The sequence below is a fragment of the Linepithema humile genome, chromosome 2 (genome assembly GCF_040581485.1).
Source record: "Linepithema humile isolate Giens D197 chromosome 2, Lhum_UNIL_v1.0, whole genome shotgun sequence".
In the NCBI taxonomy this organism is placed as follows: domain Eukaryota; kingdom Metazoa; phylum Arthropoda; class Insecta; order Hymenoptera; family Formicidae; genus Linepithema; species Linepithema humile.
Genome location: NC_090129.1, coordinates 14096106 through 14122899, shown reverse-complemented (window position 1 = coordinate 14122899; position 26794 = coordinate 14096106). Strand labels below are relative to the sequence as shown.

Here is a 26794-nt window from a genome sequence, read left to right as displayed (position 1 = left end):
TAAAATATGTATGCAACATTATTTCGGAAATGTACGGTCAGACTGGATCTTTTATGCTTAACATTTTTCATGTGAACTTATGTACATTTTTCACTTAGCAAGCTATGCGCCGGTATTTTTGATTTTGAAACTTAGTCTCAAGATCAACAAAGTAAAGCCTATCTCAGATATTAAAGCCTATTATTGAGATTGAAGATTAAAGATTGAAATTTCATTAATCAGAACAAAAAAAATTTAGCTCCTTTCATTCCGATCAAATTTCAATCTTTAATCTTCAATTTTCAAAGCGTAGTTTGATACAGACATAGTGGCACGTAAATTGCTAAGTGAAAAATGTACACAAATTAACATGAAAAATATTATTAGACATAAAAGATCCAATGTGACCGTATAGTGATAAATTTTCTATTTATTTGATTATTATCATTTAGTTTAAAGGTAATAAAAATATAGATATACAGGGTGAGTCATTTTAAGTGACGCACTGAAATTTCTCAAAAATTATAGGAGATACAGAAAAATGGTTCAGACAAAAGTTGTTCAGGACAATGGAGGTCACCTATTTGTGCTAGTGACTTTGACCTTGAAGTCAATTTTCAAGGTCATTTGAAGGTCAGAGTTATTTTTTAAAATGAAAACCCCTATTTTTGATTCCAAAATCTAATAGCTGGTGTCAAGAGCTTTTCAAAACACTATAATGAAGTTATTTTTCATTAAGTACTTTTCGAGTTATGAGGCTTGTAAATTACAGTATTTTGACATAAAATACAAAATATCTTGTAAAACATTCAATTTTTGGGAATCTTACCTTAATACTTTTATGCATAAAATAATGAGACGAATCAATTGATATAAAGAAAACACATTGGTTTTAAAAAAAGTATGCAGTTGCATGTTGCAAATTACATATTTTTTCTTGAAAGCAACTATGTGTTTTCTTTATACCAATTGATTCGTCTCATTATTTTATGCATAAAAGTATTAAGGTAACATTCTCAAAAACTTGTTTTACAAGATATTTTATATTTTATGTCAAAATACTGTAATTTACAAGCCTCATAACTCGAAAAGTACTTAATGAAAAATAACTTCATTATAGTGTTTTGAAAAGCTCTTGGCACCAGCTATTAGATTTTGGAATCAAAAATAGGGGTTTCCATTTAAAAAAATAACTGACCTTCAAATGACCTTGAAAATTGACTTCAAGGTCAAAGTCACTAGCACAAATAGGTGACCCCCATTGTCCTGAACAACTTTTGTCTGAACCATTTTTCTGTATCTCCTATAATTTTTGAGAAATTTCAGTGCGTCACTTAAAATGACTCACCCTGTATATTATATAATATAAATAAATATTTATTTTATTAATAATATTGCATTATATTAAAAATAATATTAAATAATGTTAAATAATATTTGATTAAAAATAATGCATTATTAACATTTTTTTGTATACTACTTATTATATTTCAAGCAATAAAAGAACATAATAGGGCATTGTTTTTACAATATTTTTAAAATGTTGCTGTAATATTGTTTGAATGATATTGCAAATTCATATCCGTATAATATATCTGCAACGTTGCACTGCAATGTACAATATTATAACATTGCTGCAATGTTGCTGCAAGCTTGTATGCTGTATGGGACATGTCACTATATATCAAAGCAGAATATGTGAGAAATGTGTGATTTAACATATGACGTTATTTTAACGACAAAATGATATATCGCTTGATTAACAAAAACTATTTTATATAAATCAATTAGTAAATATACGCATATAAAATTAACTTATACTTAAATACGCAATTCTCGATAAGAATATTAATTGTTAAAAAAATCATCAAAATTAGAAATTTTTTAAACTTCAAAATTCTCGTTACTTTATTATTATATCTAACTTTCTGTCGAAATTACAGTAGCCTACAATAGCGTTCGTTTAGTACAGCGACACTTTATATGGAACGACTATTTTATAACGACACTTCTAGTTTCAGTGAAAGTATTATTTTATATGAATCAATTATTATTAAAAACATGTATGTGATATTTACTTGCGCTCAAATACATATTAATATTAATGAATAATATAAGAATATTAATTCTTAAAAAATCATCAAAATCGAAGCACTTAAAGTTTCAAGATTCTCATAAGTTACGAGAAACCATGAAGCATAATATAAACAGTTAATTACAACTTAGTACTTATTATTTTACTTAGCAATAAACAAGGTTAAACTACAAGTAAGGCGATCCTGGAGCCGTCTGTTTTACCGATTTCTTTAAATGCAATTTTATTTCTTTTTAGCTGTTTAGAATAAAAAATTCTTTTCTGTAATTAAAATACATATGCTAATGCATCGATGACGACTCAATTTGATCGGATTTTTTATTCCATTTAGCCAAAAAATAGAATAACTTTTGTCTGAACCATTTTTCTGTATCTCCTATAATTATTAAAAATAGAAGGTAAAACACATCGGATTTATTTTCAGCCACTGTAAAGCGTATCTACAAAAATGTTGTTAAAAAAAGTTGTTTTATATAAAGTGTCGTCATACTATCCAAACGCTCTGAATTCTCAGTAACGTATTTATCTGAAATATCCGACATTATTTAACATTCATAAATATAAAATAGAAATTATTAGAAAAAATATAGAAATTTTCTATGTAATATAACAAGTGATTTCATAAAAAAGTATAAGATTCATATTATATGCTGAATGTGTAACATTAAAAATTTATATAACTATCATGCAAGCGCCCTGTATTGCTATAGAGGTTGATTACGTCAGACTGTGATGTCACAAAATTTCCTATCGTCTACTTTCATACATATATATGAAGATTCAACAGCAAGAAATTCTACAAATACCATTTTTGTAATAGAGAAAAAATTTGTTGATTAAAAAAGCAATCATTTAAAATACAGTCATTTATTTCAAAAGTATGCTCAATTTCTACTTCGCATTGCAAAAGAATTGCGAATTAAAGATTACAATTTAATTAATCAGAACGAAAATAATCATTAAAATTATATGATTATTGAATTTTAATCTCAGTTCGCAATTCCATAATTTGACACGAGTTTTAGTTCGTATTTGATTTTAATTGGTTTATTTGGTCTATTGGTCTATCATTATTATTTATGAAATATAGTTGTTTATTTGGAAAGTGATGTAAATTCAATTCTGAAAGAAATAGCAAATTTGGTTTCTTTCAACAAAATTTGAACTTGTCCTTAAAAAGAATTAATATAGATAATTAATTACTACAGCAAAAAAGAATTAAAAATTAAAAATTCTTTAAATGATTATAATTGTAAGCATACAAGCGTCATAATTATATTTACATTTATTACAGAAAAGAATATCTCAACATTTACAACAAGATGTATTGTATATATTCATTCAAATATAAAATTCTCTTTTCTGTCTCGGCACTCACCATTAGGGCTATTCTACAATAAGCCGTAAATCGTATAGTCATAAGAAATTGACCAATTACAGACAAATCACATAAGAATTCATCGACTGTGATTGCTCAATTTCTTATGACTTTACGACTCACGGCTTATTGTAGAAAGCCTATTAGTCTTAAGAAATGATAATCACAGTCGATTATTCTTCTGTGATTTGTCTGTGATTGATCAATTTTTTAAGATTAAGACTAAGATTAAGATTAATACCGAAGCATAAATTAGTCATCAAACTGTGTGATAATGTATAAAGATATGTTTGTTTTTAGCTAAGATAGTACACTGCCCGTCAATGATTCGCTGGGTAGTGCAGTAGCCCTAACTTATTAGTCTAAGCCTAGATCTACAATAAGTATAGCCGTAAGAAATTGATCACTCACAAAACATAAAAGAATAATCGACTATGATTGGTCAATTTCTTACGCCTTAAAGCTTATTACATCTATTGTAAATTTAGGCCTATGGCGAATTCCCACTGAGCGCGTCACGCATCTTGTTCTATTTTATTCCATTCCATTACCATGCAATAAAATGAGATGCTTTAATTGGTTAATTTGTGACGCTGACGGATGACGCGACGCGTGACATATACGCTCAGAACATATTTGTCAGTAGGAATTCGCCATTAGGTCGATAAGTTAGAGGTTAGAGCTACTGTACGACCCAGCGAATCATAGACGGGCATTATACGTGAAAAACAGAGACGATGATACCTTATAGATACTATCTCTCTCGACATCAAGATTATCAGGCAGAAACAAAGGCAACGTTCGTATTAAACAGTAACCTAGCAATAAACAAACTAACTTAGCAACGATTATTTTTTGTATAATCGGCTATGAAACATGTAGAAACGTGTACGTTCGCGCTTTAACCACATTCAACCATGCTATAAATATTATCCAAAGAGTTGTATTGAAAATAGAAATTCTAATATGTACGCCTTAGTAAAATTTCATGATGGTATTTATCACGTGTGCAAATCAAATCTTATTACTTGTAAAGGCGTTACAAAAGCTACATACAGTGATAGACGTAAGTACCCAGCAAATATTATAGCGAAAAATGGTAAGTTGGAATTTTTTTATATTTTATAATGTATATTTTATATACGTTTTCAATGTTATTATTATATGTAAGTAATATCAATCACCATTATACGGTGGATATCAATGTTTTCTAAACTGAAATTGCACGCATATCAAAATATATTAGCACATGCATGAAAATGATATAGAGAAATGATGTAGCGAAAAAGCAAGAGCTGAGTATGCTCTGATATGTGCGTACAATTTTAGATAAAAAGGCATTAGTCTCATTGTGTTACTTGGTAATTATATTATTTATAAAGAAAATACAGAATTTTACAATGTATATAATAGCAAATTTCTCTAAATCCAATATTCATATTTTTTCATTATTGTACGAATAATCATAATTTTAATGTCTAATTATTTTTCTATTTGTTTTCATTCCAAAAAGTATAAATATCAATTCAATTCTTTAACGATGGTTTAAGAATGACTAATTAATTGCAATTGATTAATTAAAAGATTTTTACTTATAGTAGAGAGAGAGAGAGCTTCATCAAAGCTTTATTTGTTTTAATATAAAAGTCACATGTAATATTATTTTAGTTTGAAGAAAAAACTTTATAAATATGACATATTGAATTAAAAAACTGAATTATTATTATTAAATAGATTACTATTGAATATCTTTTTTATCATTACAGATAACAAAGCTATATTACACGAAATAAAACAGAATATATTTGCAAATAAACCACGTGTGTTTTGTAAAAAAATTTATTTCCAAAGTAGAAAGAGAAATACAAAATACAAAAATTATGATTATGAAAGGACTACGAATACCTGCGTATTCAAAGGTAAGTACAATATTATTAATTATTGCATTAATTATTTGACTTTTTTTCATAAGCATTAATGTAATGTAATATTTATTTACTTTAAAAATCATTACTTCTGATACATTTAATTAATATCATCAATTATTTAATATGTCAATAGTAATATACTTTTTTTCTTATGTTAGATATTAACACAACGACTTTTATGAATACATGAATACAATGAATACAAAAACGTTTCTACTGTACATGCTAAAATGTAATGCATATTTCTTTTTTATTTTTGTATTAGATATTAACATTTTCTAAATTCAGAGAAATTTTAGCAATTATACACTTTTTAACAATATATTCATGTTTGAGTATTCATAAAAAACTGAGAATAATGTTTCGCAATGTTCTTTTTTTAAATATATGTTTGTTTTGTATTATAAAGATTACTTAATAATGCTAACTTTCAAATTATTTTTTAATAATAATCTGTAAATTATTATCATTTTCTCAAATAAAGAAAACGACAAATCGGAAACAGAAATTAAGACCTACAATTATAAAGACACTAATGTCTTAATATCTTTTGGTACGATTAATTAATATTATTATCTATATTATCAGTATATTATCAATATATTATTATCCATTATAACTTTATTCAATATTTCATGATATGGATGAGATGCATATAGGCCGGTATTCATAGTCGATTCTAATATTTAAGACCGTTTTAAGTACAGTCTTAAAATGTGACAGAGCCCTATTAGCGTCTTAAAACATTACTTAAGACGATCTTAAAATAAGAACGGACTATGAATACCGATCATAATATACTTTTTTTTCAAATACAGTCATTATGAATGCATAACCAAATAAAACGCATGATTGAAAGTTTTTTTTATCACAAATTTTGTAGGTGTATCAAAAAGTTTATATCAATCTCTTTAAGTATGTTTCTATAAATGCTAGAATGTATATTTTTCTTTTTTCCAATTAATAAATCAATCATCGACGAAAATAAAGGAAACGACGAACTGGAAACATCAGATATCCCAGTGATCATTGAAAAAAATAGAAACAATTGTTCAACTGAAACTGAAAGCAAGGAGAGTGGTATTGAAATGTTTGATGTTCCAATGCATAACAGTGAGTGTTCAAAATATTTTCATCTATTCCATGTATTAAAGATTGGCATAAATGCATTAACATTTAGCAAATTTAGAGTAGTTAGAAATTTTGGCAATAATCCACTTCCTAATTACACATATATATGTTTGACTTAATAATTTGTAAGAATAAAAATAATATTCTATAAAAGTTTTGTAAAATATTCTGTAAATATTTTGTAAAACTTTTTTTCTAATATAATTTCTTTCATACTAGTTTCTATACTAGTTTTTCATGATAAATGTTACTTTTCAAGGCTAAATTTTAAAATTATTTTTTAAAGTAATATTGTAATTATTGAATAAAGTAATATTTTAAAGTAAAATTATTTTTTAAAGTAATATCATGTTAAAGAGTTTATTCATTGTTTCATGACATATACGAGATAATATAATATAACAAATTTCGACAGTCACTTTCTAAAGACATATTCACATGTTTCATTATTTATAATTTGTAAAAATAAGACTAATATTCCGTAAAAGTTTTTTCTTTTTAATATACATATATATGTGTTTCGCATGAATGTTCACTAATACTAAATTTAATTTTTTTTTAAATAATATTTAAGTTATTATTGTTTTCTCCAATAAATAACAGTAATTAATACATATTAAAACAAAACGCATATAACTGAAACTTAATCATAAATAATTTTGTAAGAGCGTATTAAAAAATTTATGCCAGTCTCTCTAAGTACATTTCTATTACGAAAGCTAGAATATAATGCACATTTTCTTTTTTGCTATTACATTAAGATATAGATAAACCAACTATAACAGTCACTGATGAAAGTAGAAGGTATGACAGACCAGAAACAGCAGAAATAGAAATTAAGGATTGTGATTATCTAGACACCAGTAATGTTCCAACATCTTCTAGTACGATTAATTAATATATTTTATCCATTACAATTTTATTCAATATTTCATGATATGAATGAAATACATAATATACTTTTTTTCTACATCAGATATCAACGCAGTAATCATCGAAAATGGAAATAGTTGTCCAACTGAGATTCAAAGCAAAGATAGTAATATAGAAACGTTTGATGTTCCAATACATAACAGTGAGTATTCAAAATATATATTTCCATGTTTTCTATATATTAGGCTGCATTAACATTTACTAAATTTAGAATTATTAAAAACTTGGCAATCATAAACCAGTAGTCATATATATAGTCGGTTCTTATATATAAGATTTTCTTAAGTATAATCTTAAAACATAAATCAATCATATACAATTTTTATAATTTTATTAAAATTATAATAATACTAATCTTTCAAACAACACTGAGCCAGTGCTGGTAGCTCTGGCAACCAGTATTGGACCGTTCGTAAGATCAACACTGGATCAGTGCAGGCTAACTACACTGAACCAGTATCGTTTATCAGTATTGGGACAAACTTATCATCCGACGCTGCGCCAAAACTGAGCCAGTAGTGTTGCCAGTACTGCAATTCAGGCAATCATTACTGGTCCAGTATTGGGCCGATTGCAAAATCCTATATGGGTAAGGACGGAGCGGCAACAGAAAAGAAAGATTGCTATTATCAGGAGAGCACTGATCTTCGAGCATCTTCTAGTATAATTAACGAAAATAAGAGTAACGATAGACTAGAAACAGAAAAAAACTGTTCTTATAAAAAAACCATTGATCTTCCTACATCTGGTATATTTAACTAATTATAGATTATATCTGCAATTACTATTTGATTATATGAACAAAGTACTAATATATCTTTTTTCTTATATCAGATATTAATACAATTTTGAATAAAAATGAGAACGTATGTCACAGTGAAATACAAAATATAGACTGTAATATTAATGGAATTTCAGATGTGCTTTTACCTTGTGGTTAGTATTTTTAATATTATGAATTATCTATAATCTATTTTATAAGTTTTAAAGAAAGATAATATATTTTTCAATTTTAATATTAGATTTGGTTAGTAAATCAATTAGTAAATCAGTAAGCATCGATAAAGACATAAGCAATGAAAGAACTGATAAATTCAATGAAGTCTGGCAAGATGTTGAAATTTTATTATCTTGTGGTAAATTTATTTTCATATTTTTCATAATACTAGTTACTTCTGAAAATTATTTTGATGATAACTACTGATTACATCATTATAATTGTTTTTGTTAGAACCTTTGTCAGAACCTGCAAGTATACAGACATGTAATGCAGTTGAAAATAATCTGGAAATTGACAATATTAACATGGACGTCTCATTAACAGGTATGTTTCTTATTTTCTAGTTTGGGAAGTAACATGTTATTGTAACGTGTTATTGTTACTTTATTCTTTCTGAAACAGTAACATACTTATATTTTTTTTAGTAACAACGAATTTAACATTTTCTTTTATTGTTACTTTTTACATTTTGAACCTATTTCTGATGTATTGTTTATGTATTTAATCTTTAATTAGTATATTATTTTTTATATTTAAAATATCTTAAGTATAAAGATAATCATAAATCAATCATATATTAGTGTAGTTCTATGATACATTAGCTGCATATTTTAAAAACAAACTGTCTTTACTTTAAATTAAAAATTCACATTAAAATTTTTGAACATAAGATCAACAGTGCAAAAACGTATAAATTTTGCTATATTTATAAGTTTAATGAATCAACAATTTTTATTTGCATTTTAAGCATTTTAAAATATTTCTCTTTAAATTTGTGTGGTATTTTGAAATTAAGATTATATTGCTTTTAATAATATTTGAACAAAAACATTTAAAAAATAAATTTTTAAATTTGATATTGGTTTAACATTTAAAAAATAACGATGACAAATTAAAAGTAACTTTTAAAAAGTAACTTTCCCAATTTTGATTGTATTATAATTGAATATGTTGAATATTACAAAAAAAAATTAATGAAGCTTAATATTTCTTATGCAGTAAGTAATACCTGAATTCATTATCACTTGCTGTTATGCATTATTAAATAAGCTTATTTGTTTTCATTCTATTTTTTTGTTTACAGATTTACTTAACATATCTCCATCTACATTTATTTTAGATGATTGTGTTAGAAGAATATCTTTTAATACTACTGGTATGTAAAAGTTAATTATATTTAATATTTTTGAGGAATTTGTAAAATAGTAGAATCAGTCTCATTTATAGGATTTAAAACTAAATATTTCAAAAACTATATTAATATCAAAATAAAACAGAATGGAAGTTATTTTTTAATATAGTTCAAATTGAGATTTTACATTACTCTTACAATATATCTTTCGCGTATTTTCTTGTAAATGTAAAATTAAAATTAACAATGTGACCACCTAGTTATTAATCACTATTTTCATGTAGTTATAATTTTGATTGCTAAGATTAGGAATGTTTAGATGTAAAAACACATGAATATTATTATAGGAGCTAGATACAAAATATAGTAAATGATCCTGACATCCTTTTTGAAGTATTAAATTTGTTACAATGGACATCATAAACAATATATATTTTTTGCAATAATATATGAAAATTTATGTTATAACAATTGTCTTTATTATCTATATTGAAAAGTAAAAACCTGAGTATGATATTTCGATAATAATAAAATGTTTTCCTAACTTTAAATTGCTAATATTATATATGAGATATCACAGATTGTTTGCAAGTTTCTAAGCAGTTTTTATTATTAAAATATATCATATTTTATAATTAACTTTTTAATTTTAAGTATTTAATTTTGATTTTAATTTTATAACAAATTATACGTATATTTTTAAAAATTTATATTTGTAGATGATACGTGTAATTCTATTACATGTCAAAATGTGAGTCAAATAGGAAATGAAGCAAATGTCCAAATATCATCAACACTTGGTATGTAAATTGTAAAAGCTCTTTTTGATTATTTTTGTAAATTTATTAAGATTCTTGGTCCTTTATTATAGATTTTAGCTTTATGATAAAAAAAGAGAAAATTTTATGAAGAATTCTTATAAGATAGTTCAAATAAAAAGATATATTTATAAGATAAGATTAATTTAGACTTTATAAAATACTCAGAAAACTTTTTTCTTCTGTTTTGATAAATATCAATAAAATTAATGTGATATATCTAATTAAAAACCAAATAACACACAACTTTATATCTGTTTGTTATATTTAGTACAGTTCAAAAAAGTTATTAAGCAAAAGAAAAATTTTCGGAAATATAAATTATTTTTCAATTATGTGATTTTTTAATGTGATTTTTAATTTTATAGCTTATTATCGATTTATTATTACAGTTATTGATTACTAAAGCAAAAAGAAAGTTTTTTTTCTATACTTTATTAAGTTATTTAATTAATTACAAATATCATTGTATATATATTTTTATTTCAAGATATATTTTGCAAGAATTTTGAACATGAATTTTTTCGCTTTTGATGTCATGAGTTGAGATAACTAAGGTAATGAACGAAATGAATTAAACCCAATACTTACCTAATCTACATCTTTTTTTTACAGACGTTGAAAATGGTAAAGAAAGTAGTGAATCAGAATATGTACCATCAGAAGATGAACATTTATCGGATAATGAACTGCCACAAAAACGCAAATCAAGCTTAAACACAACTGTAACTTCAATGTCAAGTTTAGATGCCTCGCAAATTAATGGTAATGGATGCAACGATGAAAATATGTATGTAGAGACTTCTAATGCAAGATCTCCTAAAAAAAACTATTGTATATTTTGTTCAAAATTGCAAACACAACTTGCACGACATCTAGAAAAAGTACATCGTAATGAATTGGATGTAAAAAGGTTTACGGCTTTACCCAAAAATAACACAGAAAGGAAAAAAATTATAGAAATTTTACGAAAAAATGGCAATTTTAAATTTAATACAAATTCGACATTGAATAATGGACAACTTATAGTATCTAGACGTCCCAATGAAAAATATAACAAGCTCGCCAGAGATTTTATTGCTTGCTCAAAATGTAAAGGTTTCTTTGCAAAAAGTACAATACGTCATCATTCTCGAACCTGCTTTGGAAAAGATTTTCGGAAGAATAAATGTATTATGATAATGGGTAGAAAAATTATGTGCAGGTTACATTCTTCGGCAAATGAAACTTTGAAGAAAATGGTATTTCCAGTCATGCGTGAAGACGAGATTACACGCATTATAAGATATGATGAATTATTGATTTTATTTGGAAATAAACTCTGCATTAAATACAAATCTCAACATCATCATGACATGATACGTGCAAGATTGCGTCTTCTTGGCCGCTTCCTTTTGGCATTAAAAAGTATAAATAAAAATATAAAAAACTTTGAATCGCTATATCGTCCAGCAGTATATGATGACTGTATCCATGCGATAAATATAGTTGCAAGATATAATGATGAAGAAAAAATATATGAAGCTCCTGCAGTGGCGGCAAACTTATCCACTTTAATTAAACACATTGGAAATCTTCTTATCGCAGAATGTATAAAGAGGGAAGATTCAGAAAAAAAGAAACTAGTTAAAGACTTCTTAAAGTTATTAGTTGTTGATATTGGGACAAGTGTAAATAAGACTGTTATGGAAACACAATCAGCTCAGAAAAGACGTAAAAAAGTTATTCTACCATCATTGGAAGATATCAAAATATTATATAAATATTTGGAAAAAAAGCGAATTGAAGCTTTTACAACACTACAACAATCCTTTTCTTATCATAGTTGGCTTTCTTTAGCAGAAGCTACACTAATATCTGTACTTGTATTTAATAGACGACGGTCGGGAGAAATGGAGCGAATTCTTATTGAAGATTTCCAAAGTTACGAAAAACTACATGAAAACGTAAATACCGACATTTATACATTATTATCAAAAAAAAATAAAAAAATTGCGGAAAAATATATTCGATTCTGTATTAGGGGCAAATTGGGCCGTGGAGTGCCCGTTTTATTAACAAAGCAGTTATTTGAAAGTATTAATTTAATTTTAAAATTTCGCAAAGAAGCTGAAATACCTAAAACAAATCCTTACGTATTTGCATTACCTGGCTATAATAAAAAAAGATTTAGACATCTTAAAGCCTGCATTTTATTACGAAAATTTGCAGAAGAATGTAATGCAAGTCAGTCTACTACTTTGCGTGCTACAGAATTGCGGAAGCATGTGGCAACATACTGTATTCAATTAAATCTTGATGAGATTGATGTATCTGATCTTGCTACATTTATGGGTCATTCTGAGAAAATACATAAGGATCATTATAGACAACCATTGGCAAGCAGAGATATATTAAAAGTTTCACAATATTTGGAAGCAGTTCAAGGAAATAAAAATATTTCAGATGACGAAACTTCAACAAATAACAGTTCCGAAAGTGATGAAGAAGCAAAACAGAACAACTTTAATAGCTCAAATAAAGAAAATATACATTCAGGTAATAACATTTTACATTTGTATTTCTTATGCATAATATTCTATTTCTATACAATATATATACATATATATATATAATTCCTTTCAAATATTCACAAACATTTATTTCAGACACAAATTTATATGACTTACCTGATGATATAATACATAATCAACAAAGGAATAGCGATGGAAAAAAAAACAAAAACGTTCAAGTGAGTATTTTACATTAAATATGTGAAATTTTAATGTTGTATGTTTTATTTTTCTAAGAATTGTTTAAAAATGTTTGCAGAGTCTTGTATCTTATATATACAGGGTGATTCAAAATAACCTGATGTCCTTGCAATGCCATATTCTTGAGCGAATTCTGAGACAATTTTTCCTTTTACAAAATTTTGTCCGAAGCTTAGTTTTCGAGTTATAATTGAAAATAGTTTGCTACTTACGAGTCCGATAGTTATAATTGAAAATAGATAGCAACTTACGAGTTCGGTACAACGGACAGACAGAGACGGTGTAATGCGTCATGAGACGATAGTAAACACTTGACAGTCTCATTATACGTTGCGCGTCCCTGCCTGCCTGTTGTACCGAACTCGTAAGTTGCTATCTATTTTCAATTATAACTCGAAAACTAAGCTTCGGACAAAATTTTGTAAAAGGAAAAATCGTCTCAGAATTCGCTTAAGAATATGGCATTGCAAGGACATCAGGTTATTTTGAATCACCCTGTGTATATATATATATATATATATATATCATAGAGATTATATAAAAGTTATGAGTTATAAGAGTTACAAGTTATAAGAAATTATGGCACAAAAGTGTTTGTAAATCTCATGTACCTATTTTAGTATAATGTTTAACAACATTTCTTTTTAAATTTAATTTTCAGTATACTTTTTATTTTATTTTTAGTATAATTTTTTCTTTTAACATTTCATTTTTTTCTCAAATTTATATATCATGATTATTATTATATATTATTTATACGTATATAAGTATCACTTTAACAATACTGGTTTTTTTTACTAGCATCGCCATATGGAAAAACTAAAAGAATTCGTTGGTCTCAGAAAGAACAAGAAACAGCACTTCATGCATTTGCTAAACATATGGAAAATTTAACATTACCCTCTTTGAGAGAAATACAAGAAGTAAAGAAACAGTACACTTCTCTTGCACAACGTACATCCCCACAAATAAAAACGTGGATACATAATAAACAAAAAGCTTTTCGTAAACAATGTGAGTATGTATTATGTTAATACTTAAAAACATTTTTAAAATAGAAAATTAATTATTGTTACACTATTAATGTGACAAAAGTAAATGCAATTAGTAAATTATATGCAGTTTTACTAATATATAATTAACTAATTTATGCAATTAGTAAATTATATATTATGTTATTTTCATAGTTATTTGCTAATTATTAGAGCAAGGAAAAGTATATCGGTATATTTTACAAACATACTCAATTGATTGTAAGTATTATTTTATGAATATATCTTTTTGTTTCAGGAATTTTAATATCTTTCTCAAACTTTTGATGTTCTTCTGATGTCACAGACCTTCTTGCTTTTGATGTCTGTCATATACTTATTCGCTTTTCTTAAGTTAAGACTGCATCAGTGAACAAAAGTATACCTATCAATAATAAGTTTATTTGACTTCAAGTTGGAGTTTTGAAATTTCATGAATATTTCTAGCGATATTAAAAAGATACGTATATTTTAAGTTTTATTCTATTAAGTATCTTTCAACTAAAGAAACTTTAAGATATATATGGATGTGCAATGACAAATGCAATATCTGTAATGTTATTTAATTTTGATTATAATTATGTAATTTTAAGTTTATGTCTGTCTATAAGTATATCTATATATTGCTGCTATACGTTAAAAAGGATGAAGATACTTAAATGATAATTGCTAGAGAGTGTAAACATTTTATAGTATTTTTACATACTTTTTAAGTCATTACTTTAAAGAAGTGCCTTTATTTAAAAACTAAAATAAGAGTGATAAAAAGCAATACTGTCTTATACTTTATATAATCAGCTATTTTAAAGCATAAAAGTTGTTTAATTTTGATTTTAGTTTATTATTCAAAACTATAGAATTATTCAAATTTACTATAGAATAACAAATAAATGCAAAGTTTCTTTACTAGCATTTGATAAAAAGTACAAATATCTAAGAGATTATATCTTTAATTTAAAGAAAACATGGTAACTATAGTACATTATTCTTGTGATATACTAAGTAAAATATGTCAAGTATAAATTTATACTGATAGAATGTGATATTTCATGTATTACAATAATTTTCACTCATATGTAGGAATATAATAATTTAAGTTCAATTTGTGATTAGATTTATTTGCATACGAGGATATTGTATCTATCTATGTATGAATGTAATCTTTTGAACTTATGAATGTAATCTTTTGTAACTTTGATGTTTATGTATTACTTTTATATTATAAGCAGTTATTCTACATTATAAGCAGTTATGTTCTATGTCTATTTAAGTCTTGTGTCTAAACAATGCTATTAATCGTTCAGATAAGGAAAGAATTGACAAATCGCATTTTAACTATTCAGACTAATGTGATTGAACAATTGTTTTCCATTCAAAATCTTGGAGCGATTTCTAATATTGCAGATACAAGGTTTTAGATATAATACTTGCCTGATAGAAAATGATTTTATATTGCATAATTTATGAAATTTCTTATGTAATTGATGTTCTTTATTTTTCTTATATATATATTTTACACTTTGTAAACATTACACTTATTTTTCTTTATTTCTTTATTAATTTGTTTTCTATCTAAACATATAAAACAGAAAAAAAGATTACATTCAAAATGTTATAAAAGAAAATAAATATTCTAAAATTATACTTATCTGAATAAAGAAATTAAGATTTAAAAAATCAAACAGATTTGGTTTGTGCTTATAACTTTATGAGTAACATTGAGGAAATCAAATAGATTCGTTCCATAAGATAAAACCTTAGGATAAGTAATATTCCAATTAGTAAATTCTTTAAATTTGAAGACCGGTATTCATAGTCCATGTCTTATTCCTAGTGAAAATATTTTCACATAATATTTTTCAAGAAATGTTTTTAATTTATAAAGAACTTCAAAAAATTCTGTAAACTTTTTCAAATTTTGTAAGTTTTCTTCAGAAATTATAAAATAAAAAATCGTAGAAATTTTAAACTATTTCAGAATTTTACATAAAAAACTTATATATAGAAAGTATTCCAAGAAAAATTTCAGTTTAAGGCGTTCATTTTAATTGCACTAATGTTGCATTGAAATTTCATTCCTCATTCCTTTAATGCTTCAATGATACATTCTATTAATTCAAAAGATAAGAAAAGAGCATTTTTTTCTATTTAAAAATTTTTCTTTCTTCATTATTTATTAAAGTTTATATACAGTCATATGCAGTCTAAAATAATGACAATACTGCAAATCTATATTTATATATAAATAACACGCGAAATATGGATTTTCACTACTATCAGAGTATATTTCGAAATACATTTATATTATTAATTTTAGTTACCTAAAATGCATCTTAATACAGCGTCCAATAATAAAATAGAAGTAATATTTAAATAAAATAAAAATAATATTTAATTATATCAATAGGTTCCTTTTTTATAGCTAAACTATTATACTCTCTTTGTATTTAAAGAAATATGTATATATTTAATATTTGACAAAAGCAAGAAGGAAAATTTCAGTGCAACAATAGAAAGCAAGTTTATTAATAAAATCATCAACATTATTTCGAAATCATCAAAAGAAGAGAGAAAGCAATGCGGATCCGCATTTTACGCAAGTTACGCCTCATGTACACAGATGCACTGACACGTATCAACATGTCCGTTAAACTGCGCAAAACTATATGATTAAATTCATAATTCATTATTATGATAACTATTCAGTTCTAATTAAGATTTTTGTTTATTTTTGTGTAGTAACAACAGTTAGGGCCTATCTAGATAAACTTGCATAGTCGCATAAACATATGCATAAGGAAACTGATTGGTCCATTTCTTTATGCATTTGCTTATAAACCAATTAATTTCCTTGTATATGTTTATGCGACTATGCAAGTTTGTCTGGATAGGCCCTCACTAGATTATGAAACATAAAAGTATATAGAAACTGATAGAGAGGCAAAGAGAGCACGTCTTGTTATAAAAGATAACATATTTTTCTCATTTAGATAAATGTGTGAGACAGAATCAACAGTACCTATCAGACTCTAAGGTCGGTATTCATAGTCCGTTCTTATTTTAAGATCGTCTTAAGTAAAGCCTTAAGACGCTAATACGGCTCTGTGATTGGCTTATGACATCTTAAGACTATACTTAAAACGGTCTTAATTATAAGAATCGACTATGAATACCGGCCTTAACTCTCTCGGCTCGGCATTATTTGCTTATTTCCTATTCGGTACTAACTCCAATATGTTATACAGTTTGCTTTATTTATCAAAAATGGTTTGTTGCATAAATATAAATAATACAATTTAAAAATTAAGCATTCTTTCTTAAAATTTTTAAAAACTGTATTTTGAGATCAACAAAAAGGAAAAAAGATATAACGGTACATAGTGTGCCTAAAAAACAAACAGACTTGAAGTATATGTGAATAAGGCTGCGTTCGTTATGTTCACTTACGCGCTGAAAGCATCAGTCTGTCTTTCTTGTTCATTATGCGTCGAAGAAAGATAGAATGATGCTTTCAGCATGTAAGCGAGCATAACGAACACAGTCTAAAACTAAGGGTTGGTTTATAATAAAGCCGTAAGCTGTAAGCCGTAAGAAATTGACCAATCACAGATAAATTATGGAAGAATAATCGACTGTGATTAGTCAATGGTGTCAAATGATGATGCACCGTAATGTGATGAAATATTTTATTTGAGAGCAAGTAAAAATATTCAAAGTATATATTAAAACATGATTGATATCTCTGTTTGTGACGTGTGGTGTGATCTGTAAATAATGAGTGTAATTGTGTATTTAATCATGTCATAGGACTATAATAATTAATGAAAGCTAATTAAAACTTTGAGTGAAGTAATAAAACACTATATTATTGCGATTAAAATTACTGTGCCATGCAATACATAACAGTGCTGCAAATAAAATACATTAGTGCTACAAGATTCTGATTTTGATTTTAAGGTTATCTGCTTACTGTTTTTATAAATATTTAACAAGACATACATGCATGTTGTGTAGTATTAATAATAATTCACATGTGGAATTGTCACTGCTGCCAAGAAGCTATTAGAAGAGAATCCATTTTCAAAACACAAGATTCTTTCCAGAGAGAATTTATTATTATTAATTTCTTCGCTACTAGAATTCTGTGTAATGTTGTGGAAATATCAACATCTATTTATTCATCAAGATAAATTCTAATTGGACATTTGCTGTTACGTGTTGTGCCATATTAGTGAACAATAACAGAAAATATAATTGTGAATTTAGCTGTATAACAATACTTCTCAATAATTAGTTTCTTTCATATTCTTTTAAATTTGAATGGAGCATTAGAATTCTGTATTGTGTGATAAATGACACATTACGATATTTATGCAATATATAACAGTGCATATAATCTCTCTATATAATTTGTCAGCGTATATACATATATGTCTTATTAAATATTATTAAAAATAGTAAACAAATAACCTTAAAATTATAAAAATCTTATGCCACAAATGAATTTCATTCATGCATTGCACTGTTATATATTACATAAATACCGTAATAACTATCATTTATCACAACAATATAGAATTCTAATGCTCTACTTAAATTCAAAACATTATAAAAGAAACTAATTAGTTATTGTGATATTGTTACACAGCTAAGTTCACAATTATATTTTCTGTTCACTGATTTTTATTGTTATTTTTATTTTTATTGTTCACTGATATGGCACAACACGTAACAGCAAATGTCCAACTATAGAATTTAACTTGATGAATAAATAGATATTGATATTTCCACAACATTATACAGAATTCTAGTAGCAAGGAAATTAATAATAATAAACTCTCGCTGGAAAGAATCTCGTGCTTTGAAAATGGATTCTCTTCTAACAGCTTCTTTGACAGCAGTGACAATTCAATATGTAGAATATTACACATCGCACACATATACATATATGTTTAAAATATTAATAGAAACAGTAAGCTGTTCATTTTATTGTGTTAATATTAATTATAAAAATCCGTTTATGTTAATTATAAAAATCAGAATCTTAGCATAAATGTATTTTATTTGCAACACTTATTTATTACATGAACACAGTAATATCTTTTAATTGCAAAAGTGTAGTGTTGTGTGTATTACTTTACTTAACACTTGAAGTAAGAAGCTTTAATTAATTATTGTAGTCCTATGAGAGACATGATTATATACACAGTTACACTCACTATTCACACCACATCAAAAACAGAAATATCAATCATGTTTTAATATGTACTTTAAATACTTTTACTTGCTCCCAAATAACATAACATATTTTATCACATTACAGTGCATCCACATTGCCTTACAATGAGTCTTATTCACATGTACTTACTTAAGTCCGTTTATTTTTGCAAGGCATGCTATTTTATTGTTATATCTTTCTTTCTCTTTCTAGAAGTTCGCTTTTTTTTAAATTTTGATAGAGAATATTAAATTTTTAAATATGTTATATTATTCGTGTTAAATAAATTATTTTTGATAAATAAAGTCAGTTATATATAACATAGTTAGCACAATAGAAGAGGGAGCTAAATAATACCGAGAGAGATAGAATATAATATTGCTGATTTTGTCTCACACACTTTTACTTAAATAAAAGAAATAGAAGTTACACTGCAATTATTTTATTGCATACATCGAAGCATATCACTTTCTGACATATGCATTATAAAATTTTTTATAGTATGGAACATCAGTAAATTTGTATAAACAATTAACTATAGATTGCTATTTCTGCGAGTATAAAATTACAATATTACATTGTTTGGTTTAATACGGCGATTTGACCATATTATGTGAAAGGATATATATTATTTATGTATATAAATTTCTGTATATACAGGGTGGGCCATTTTAATCCATCCACGCAAATAACTCCGAAGGTATAGGTGATAGCGAAAAATAACTCGTACAAAAATTGTAGGGTTCAAAGGGAGCCAACCGTTGATAACCTTGAACTTGACCTCGAAGTCGATTTTCAAAGTTATTTTAAGATTAACAAGTGTTTTTTAAATAGAAACCCCTATTTTTGATTCCAAAATCTAATAGCTGGTGTCAAGAGCTTTTCAAAACACTATAATGAAGTTATTTTTCATTAAGTACTTTTCGAGTTATGAGGCTTGTAAATTACAGTATTTTGACATAAAATACAAAATATCTTGTAAAACATTCAATTTTTGGGAATCTTACCTTAATACTTTTATGCATAAAATAATGAGACGAATCAATTGGTATAAAGAAAACACATAGTTGCTTTCAAGAAAAAGTATGCAGTTGCATGTTGCAAATTACATATTTTTTCTTGAAAGCAACTATGTGTTTTCTTTATACCAATTGATTCGTCTCATTATTTTATGCATAAAAGTATTAAGGTAAAATTCCCAAAAATTGAATGTTTTACAAGATATTTTGTATTTTATGTCAAAATACTGTAATTCTATGCTTCCTCTCTCTCTCTCTCTCTCTCTCTCTCTCTCTCTCTCTCTCTCTCTCTCGGGGGGGGGGGGGGGGGGGGGGGGGGGGGGGGGGTATAACTCGAAAAGTACTTAATGAAAAATAACTTCATTATAGTGTTTTGAAAAGCTCTTGACACCAGCTATTAGATTTTGGAATCAAAAATAGGGGTTTCCATTTAAAAAACACTTGTTAATCTTAAAATGACTTTGAAAATCGACTTCGAGGTCAAGTTCAAGGTCATCAACGGTTGGCTCCCTTTGAACCCTACAACTTTTGTACGAGTTATTTTTCGCTATCACCTATACCTTCGGAGTTATTTGCGTGGATGGATTAAAATGGCCCACCCTGTATAGATTTTTTATATTAATTTTTGCACAAGCATTTTTTTTTTTTTTTTCTAATTAATTCTTATAATAAGTATTGCATAATTGATGGAATATTCGCATTTAAATTTTTTATCAAAAAATGTGTTTTAATTGTTTCATTTAATACACAAATAAGCACATTTAATTATTTCATATAATATGATAGGGTCGCCAAACTAATCAAACAATATATCATTGTACATAATTTTGGACTGTCGTCGAAATAGCCAATCCATAGTTAATTGCTTATACATTAACTTTCTGACGTATACATTGCAAAAATTTTTGTGATGTATACGTCGGGAAGTCAATGTACTCTAATGTATACAATAATATAGCGTATTTGTCACTGTCGTCAAAATAGCCAATTGACATATATATATATATATATATATATATATATACAAATGCTACAATACCAAATTTATCCACAAATTTATCTGCAAGTCCTGCATTTTCTGTTTCCCCGTCAACAGAACAATCAACATCTAATTTATTTAATTACTCAAATATTTCTCAACAAAATAATCAAAATATAACATCTTACACTGAACTTCAGAATATTAATAATACAACTTCTGCTACATGTTTAAACTTTGAAACAAAAGTACTTGAAGAATTAAAATTGTTACGGTGAGTTTAATTATATTTTTTGCATTACATAAATAAAATATAATAATTTGTTAATATTAATTTTTTTAGAGATTTAAATGCAGATATTTTAAAACGACTCGATAGTCTTGAAAACAAAATGGATGCAAACAATTTCAGACAAGAAAGCATTTTTGAATCTCCAATAGGTTTTCCATGTTATCAAGAAGAAAACCTATTTTATTATAGAAATCAGTAACAGTTAAAAATTTGTTTACAATAAGTAAAAAATTATTAGTTGAAATGTTAATGATGTTCAATACTTCACAAATTTCTCCTGTCTTCAATAATAAGCAATTGTCTCGATTTTTACTTATTAATCGAAAATGTTCAAATTGCAATCCTTTATATTGTATCACTAATTTACAATTAAATATTTCCATTAATGGTCCATCAGTATGTCTGTACAGTGGTTTAATTTGTGATTCGTTAAATTCTTTTGTTGAACAATTATGTTGTTTTGATAACCGACGATGTAATTGTTGGAGGAGAAGATGCGGTTTCCGTAAATATTTTCGAAAAAATCTCATGTTATCTTCAAAAGGAAATGCTGAATATGAATGTAAATTGTTGAAAATTTTGACGTCTTGAGTAACATGCAGCAAACCGTGTACATTGTATGTTACAAAAGCTTCTCCATAGATTTCAGCGCTAATTTCTATATATGTTTTTAAAGCAATTTCCGCATAATCGATATTCGTTTGGCTAGGACATGATACTGAAAGAGCTCGACATGCTGAATGAATCAGTAAAAAATGTAAATAAGTATCTTCTTCTAAAATCTCATAAAAAACAATTGGTCCAGTATACAAAAGTAATTGTCGAAATTCAGTCGCTTTAAAATGTACATAATCTTTAAGACACCGTGGACGACGAGCGAATTCAGTTGGACAATATGATTGCATTAATAATAATCTAGTAGATATTGTTCTCAGAATCGTCATTTGCAAAACCTGTTTGTTCACAGTTTGTATTAATTTTGATTAAACTTAATTTGTTGTTTATATTGTTTTCTGTAATTGGTAAAGAGACAAATGATGTAGTTTCCAAATTCGTTGCGGGAGACACAAGCTTTTTCATCAAACTTTTTTTCGTCTTTTGATTTCTTAAATATTCACGACGTTTTACTATCGGAGATTGTCTACATTGTTTTTTCCCATGGTATCTTATCATGGATATAAATGTAATTATTAAAATTATAATTAATGTAGCAATGAAGAACATTTTGGCTAAAATATACAAATGTTAAGCTTTATATCTATATATGTACACATATTATATTAGAGATAAAATGCTAAATACTTTAACTTTATATATTCAACATACCTTTTATTATATATTTCACCCGTGCATTAATTTATCATGCACTTGAATCAAACACAACGCAATAATCGACTTCAACAATTCACTGCTATACTGCTTTCGACAATTCAGTTATTCTCTTGCTTTGCTGTCCACGCGCGTTGTCCACCATGTTACTATAAAAAATGAATGTCGTAGGCCGCGACTCGCAGCCTCACCGAAAAGAAGATCGAGCTAGGACTGTGTGATCAGCGCTACACTGACAATGAGTGATTCCTCTTCCAAGACAGCACAACATATCCAAAAGACGTCCAGAGAATCTTTTTGGGATTACAAGAGATCCTCTAAATATCCTTTGAATGTATTTTGGACATGTGTGCTGTCTGGGTTAGGGCTTATCCAGACAATTTTGTCTGAAGGTCTAAAGGAGCACATTTTACATACGTATTTATAAAATAAATGCGATTAAATAATTTTCTTTATGCATATGATTATGCGGCTATGGAAGTTTGTGTAGGCTCTTACGTGAATTTTCCGAGCAAAATTTTCAGACAAAATTAGTATATTGAAATCAACATTTATTTACCTAAACTTTACAATAAATTTATTCTATTTATTTACCTAAACTTTACAATAAATTTATATTACTTTATGCGGCATAAAATAAAGAAACAATTCATAAATTTATTCACATTTGCTGACATCACATAATGTTGCTAAAATGCATCATTACATAATATATTGAATTTAATTACATATGATGTAAATGCTTTGCATAGTGATGTCGTAAATGTAATATAATAATCTGAAAATAACTTTATATCATATGGTGTTACAGCAGTATGACATAAAATTAAATAATTGCATGACATAAATTTTATAATTAGTTTAATGTAAAAATTGCTATTTTTTAAATAATAATAAGTAATAATACAATAATTCTAAATTTTCAATAAATTAATGTTGCATATCGTGATAATCATACAAGTCTATCTGGGCATCTATAGCGTAATTAAATGAAAAAAAGTTGTCTTATTTCTTCCGTGTGTATATACAGGGTGATTCAGAACAACCCAGGTGTCCTTGCACAGACGTATTCCTGAGTTAATTCTGAGACGATTTTTCCTTTACAAAAATTTTGTCCGCCGCTTATTTTTCAAGTTATAAAAGAAAAAAGTTATCAAATCACGGGACGAATACAGAAGATAGGCAGGAGCGGCGCAACTGGGCGCAACTCCATTCGACACGGGTGATTACGGGACGCACGTTGCGATCAAACACACGTGATGAAACACGCGCCACACACACACACACACGCGCGCGCACGCACGCACGCACAACTTTCTCTCTCTCTCTCTCTCTTTCTTCCTCCCTCTCGCTCGCTCACTTACTTTTACAAATTCGACGTCTTCATTCTGTTTGACGGATAAATAATTTTACTGGAGATAAGCAATAAAAATTTACACAGCACTTGACATGCAACAAATCCATACCGAGATTTATAAGACATACATTTTTTTGTATTACGTATCAAATTTACTCACGTAAATGAATGATTTATAAATCGATTTATTACTATTAATCACTGCCGAATAATCATATTCCGCTTACTTTTATTAAGAAAAAAGTACACACTACATGCAATTACAGTAATCAATACTTTCACAGATTTACACACACTCACACACGAATCTATCGGTTTGTTATTACTACCGATTAATTATTCGGTGACTAAAAATTATTTGAAGGATACGCCTAACGTTTACACAACGCACGTAGCTCGATGCGGAGACAGTACTCGATGTAAACAATGAACCAGATTATGTTTTTATTGAAAAGTATTGTTACGCCTGTGCTTTTTGCCGCTGATGCTGTGTGTTACAGCTGACGGACCGAGAGCAACACCAGGACTTTTTGCTCCCTCGGCCGGGCTATCGCCCTTGTGACGGCGCTCGAAAAGCGTCACGTCACACAACTAAAGCTGCTATTGGAGTGGTGAAAAGAGTTAACAGTACACGGAGAAAATTTTATATCCAAAATTACTATAATGCGGCAGTATTATGCGAACCATCAAGTAATTATAAGTTTAAATGCTATAGCTATTTTTTTAAAAACAATAATGCAACGTAATTTTTACACTTTTTCATAGTAAAATTTTTAACGCTACGAAGGCAAAACTTGTTGGATGAAAGTTAGCATTGTAAATAAAAGTAAAAGATATATACCGAGTAAATTTTTACTGCACACCATGATAAAAATAAGTTTTTCTTACTTCAGAATAAGGCATGAGCGCCGATTCCACAAAAATTACTCTATCTATGTCATAAAAAGAAGTGTTGCCATAGTAAAAGTTACGTCAAAACCATGTAAACATTTCAAATTCGGTAACTAATTGTTAAAGACCATCACACGTAAAAAACTTTTAGTGGTAGGATTGGTGGGAAAAGCGATAGACGTTGCCTGCAAGAACCGGTCGAAAGGCGCAGAAACAATTGAACGCTGCAGCCAGACGCGTCCCCACGAGCTTAGTCATAAAGCCTTATATTATAGTTTCGTTAGTGCTGTGTCGTTTCAAGTGCTGTGAAGAAAGAACACCTAAGTGCGGTAAGTAAACCTAAGTTTGGTTTACAATCTTTATGAATCTTAGAATTCTTTCAATCTTTGCTATCTCATAATCAGTGTTATTCTCAGGCAGCACGTGCTTGTTTCATATACATTTACTAAACATATACATATAACAACATTGGATACGTTTAGGGTTACGTCCCAAGACGTCCTCCCCGAGGAAAATTTTAATCGATATAATATAGTATACGTTATGTGTACTATATGTTCGAGTAAAATTTTTCTTAGAAAGGACATTTTTGAACCTTGCGACCGACAGAAGTGGGTCTGCAGGCGGAAACCCCAGCGAAATGAAGGAGCTGAGCCATGCGGCGAACGCCCATGGAACAAGAGAAGCAGCGGATCTTCGGCGAGAGGAAGACTCCCAAGGTCATAATAAATTTTAAGTTATTTTCATTTTTATTTTATAAATACATAAAGATAAACGTTTCATTTGCTATTTGAGCAACAATTACTCGCTGTTTCAACTTTCACTTAAAAACCGATAGTTTAGCGTAACGACCGTTCCGTGTATGCATAAGACACGCGAAACGGCATTTTAGTATTAAGATTACCTGTAGAATACATAACGATAAGTAGTTCAATAAGGTAAACCGCGTAAAACAAATTATTAAGAAATCGGACAAATTCGAGAAATATTATTTTGTGTTAAAGACAAAACGTGCAATTTTAAATTACGTACCGAGAATAGATTCTTTTAAATTCGAATCACAATCATTTTTATTATTATTATTATTAAAACGCCAAGTCGTATACAAAAAGCGATGCCGTAATAACCTAGCGTCGGCATTTGGTCAAACACCTATGTCGGCAAAATAATCAAAGGCGACCGAAAAGTAAACTCGGTCAATACTTAACCGAGCGCGGCAAAACATTCGCCGCGAGAAATTCCATAGAAGGCAAACAATCGCAAACGCTTTCCGATGATGTAAACAACCGGCGCCTTTTCGTCAACAGCGTCGGCAACATGATTGGCGGACGACAGCTACCACCTGTGAGAATCCGGATTGGCTCAACCCAAGAAGGAAGGGAGGCAATTGCTGTCAGGGTATATAAAGAACGGATTTCATCATCTCGGGGAGTTAGTGTGCAAAGACGGGTTCCTAGCGTGTCTCTCCGCGAGTCACGCTTCGAAGGGGCACCATGGCCACCTTATACCATTTTAACCAATAATCAGTAGT

General features: G+C 27.8%; 1 protein-coding gene across 6 annotated transcripts; it reads left to right on the top strand.

The window, feature by feature from the left end:
- The first annotated feature begins 1506 nt into the window (after window positions 1–1506).
- Window positions 1507–15860, top strand: LOC136998220 (uncharacterized). Of its 6 annotated transcripts, none has more exons than XR_010888844.1 (14): window positions 1519–4518; window positions 5219–5371; window positions 6371–6493; window positions 7273–7395; window positions 7488–7586; window positions 8279–8380; window positions 8467–8580; window positions 8676–8768; window positions 9529–9600; window positions 10296–10376; window positions 11010–12932; window positions 13043–13125; window positions 13949–14161; window positions 14438–15860. XR_010888844.1 is itself a non-coding variant. In XM_067350670.1 (10 exons), the coding sequence occupies exons 1-10, from the start codon at window positions 4419–4421 to the stop codon at window positions 10382–10384; spliced, it is 1101 nt and encodes a 366-aa protein (XP_067206771.1). In that variant the 5' UTR covers window positions 1507–4418; the 3' UTR covers window positions 10385–10640. The 6 variants fall into 6 exon arrangements, 1 of the variants encoding a protein (XP_067206771.1); XR_010888843.1 differs by having other exon boundaries at window positions 1519–4551; XR_010888845.1 differs by lacking the exon at window positions 8467–8580 and having other exon boundaries at window positions 1519–4551.
- The last annotated feature ends 10934 nt before the right edge of the window (window positions 15861–26794 follow it).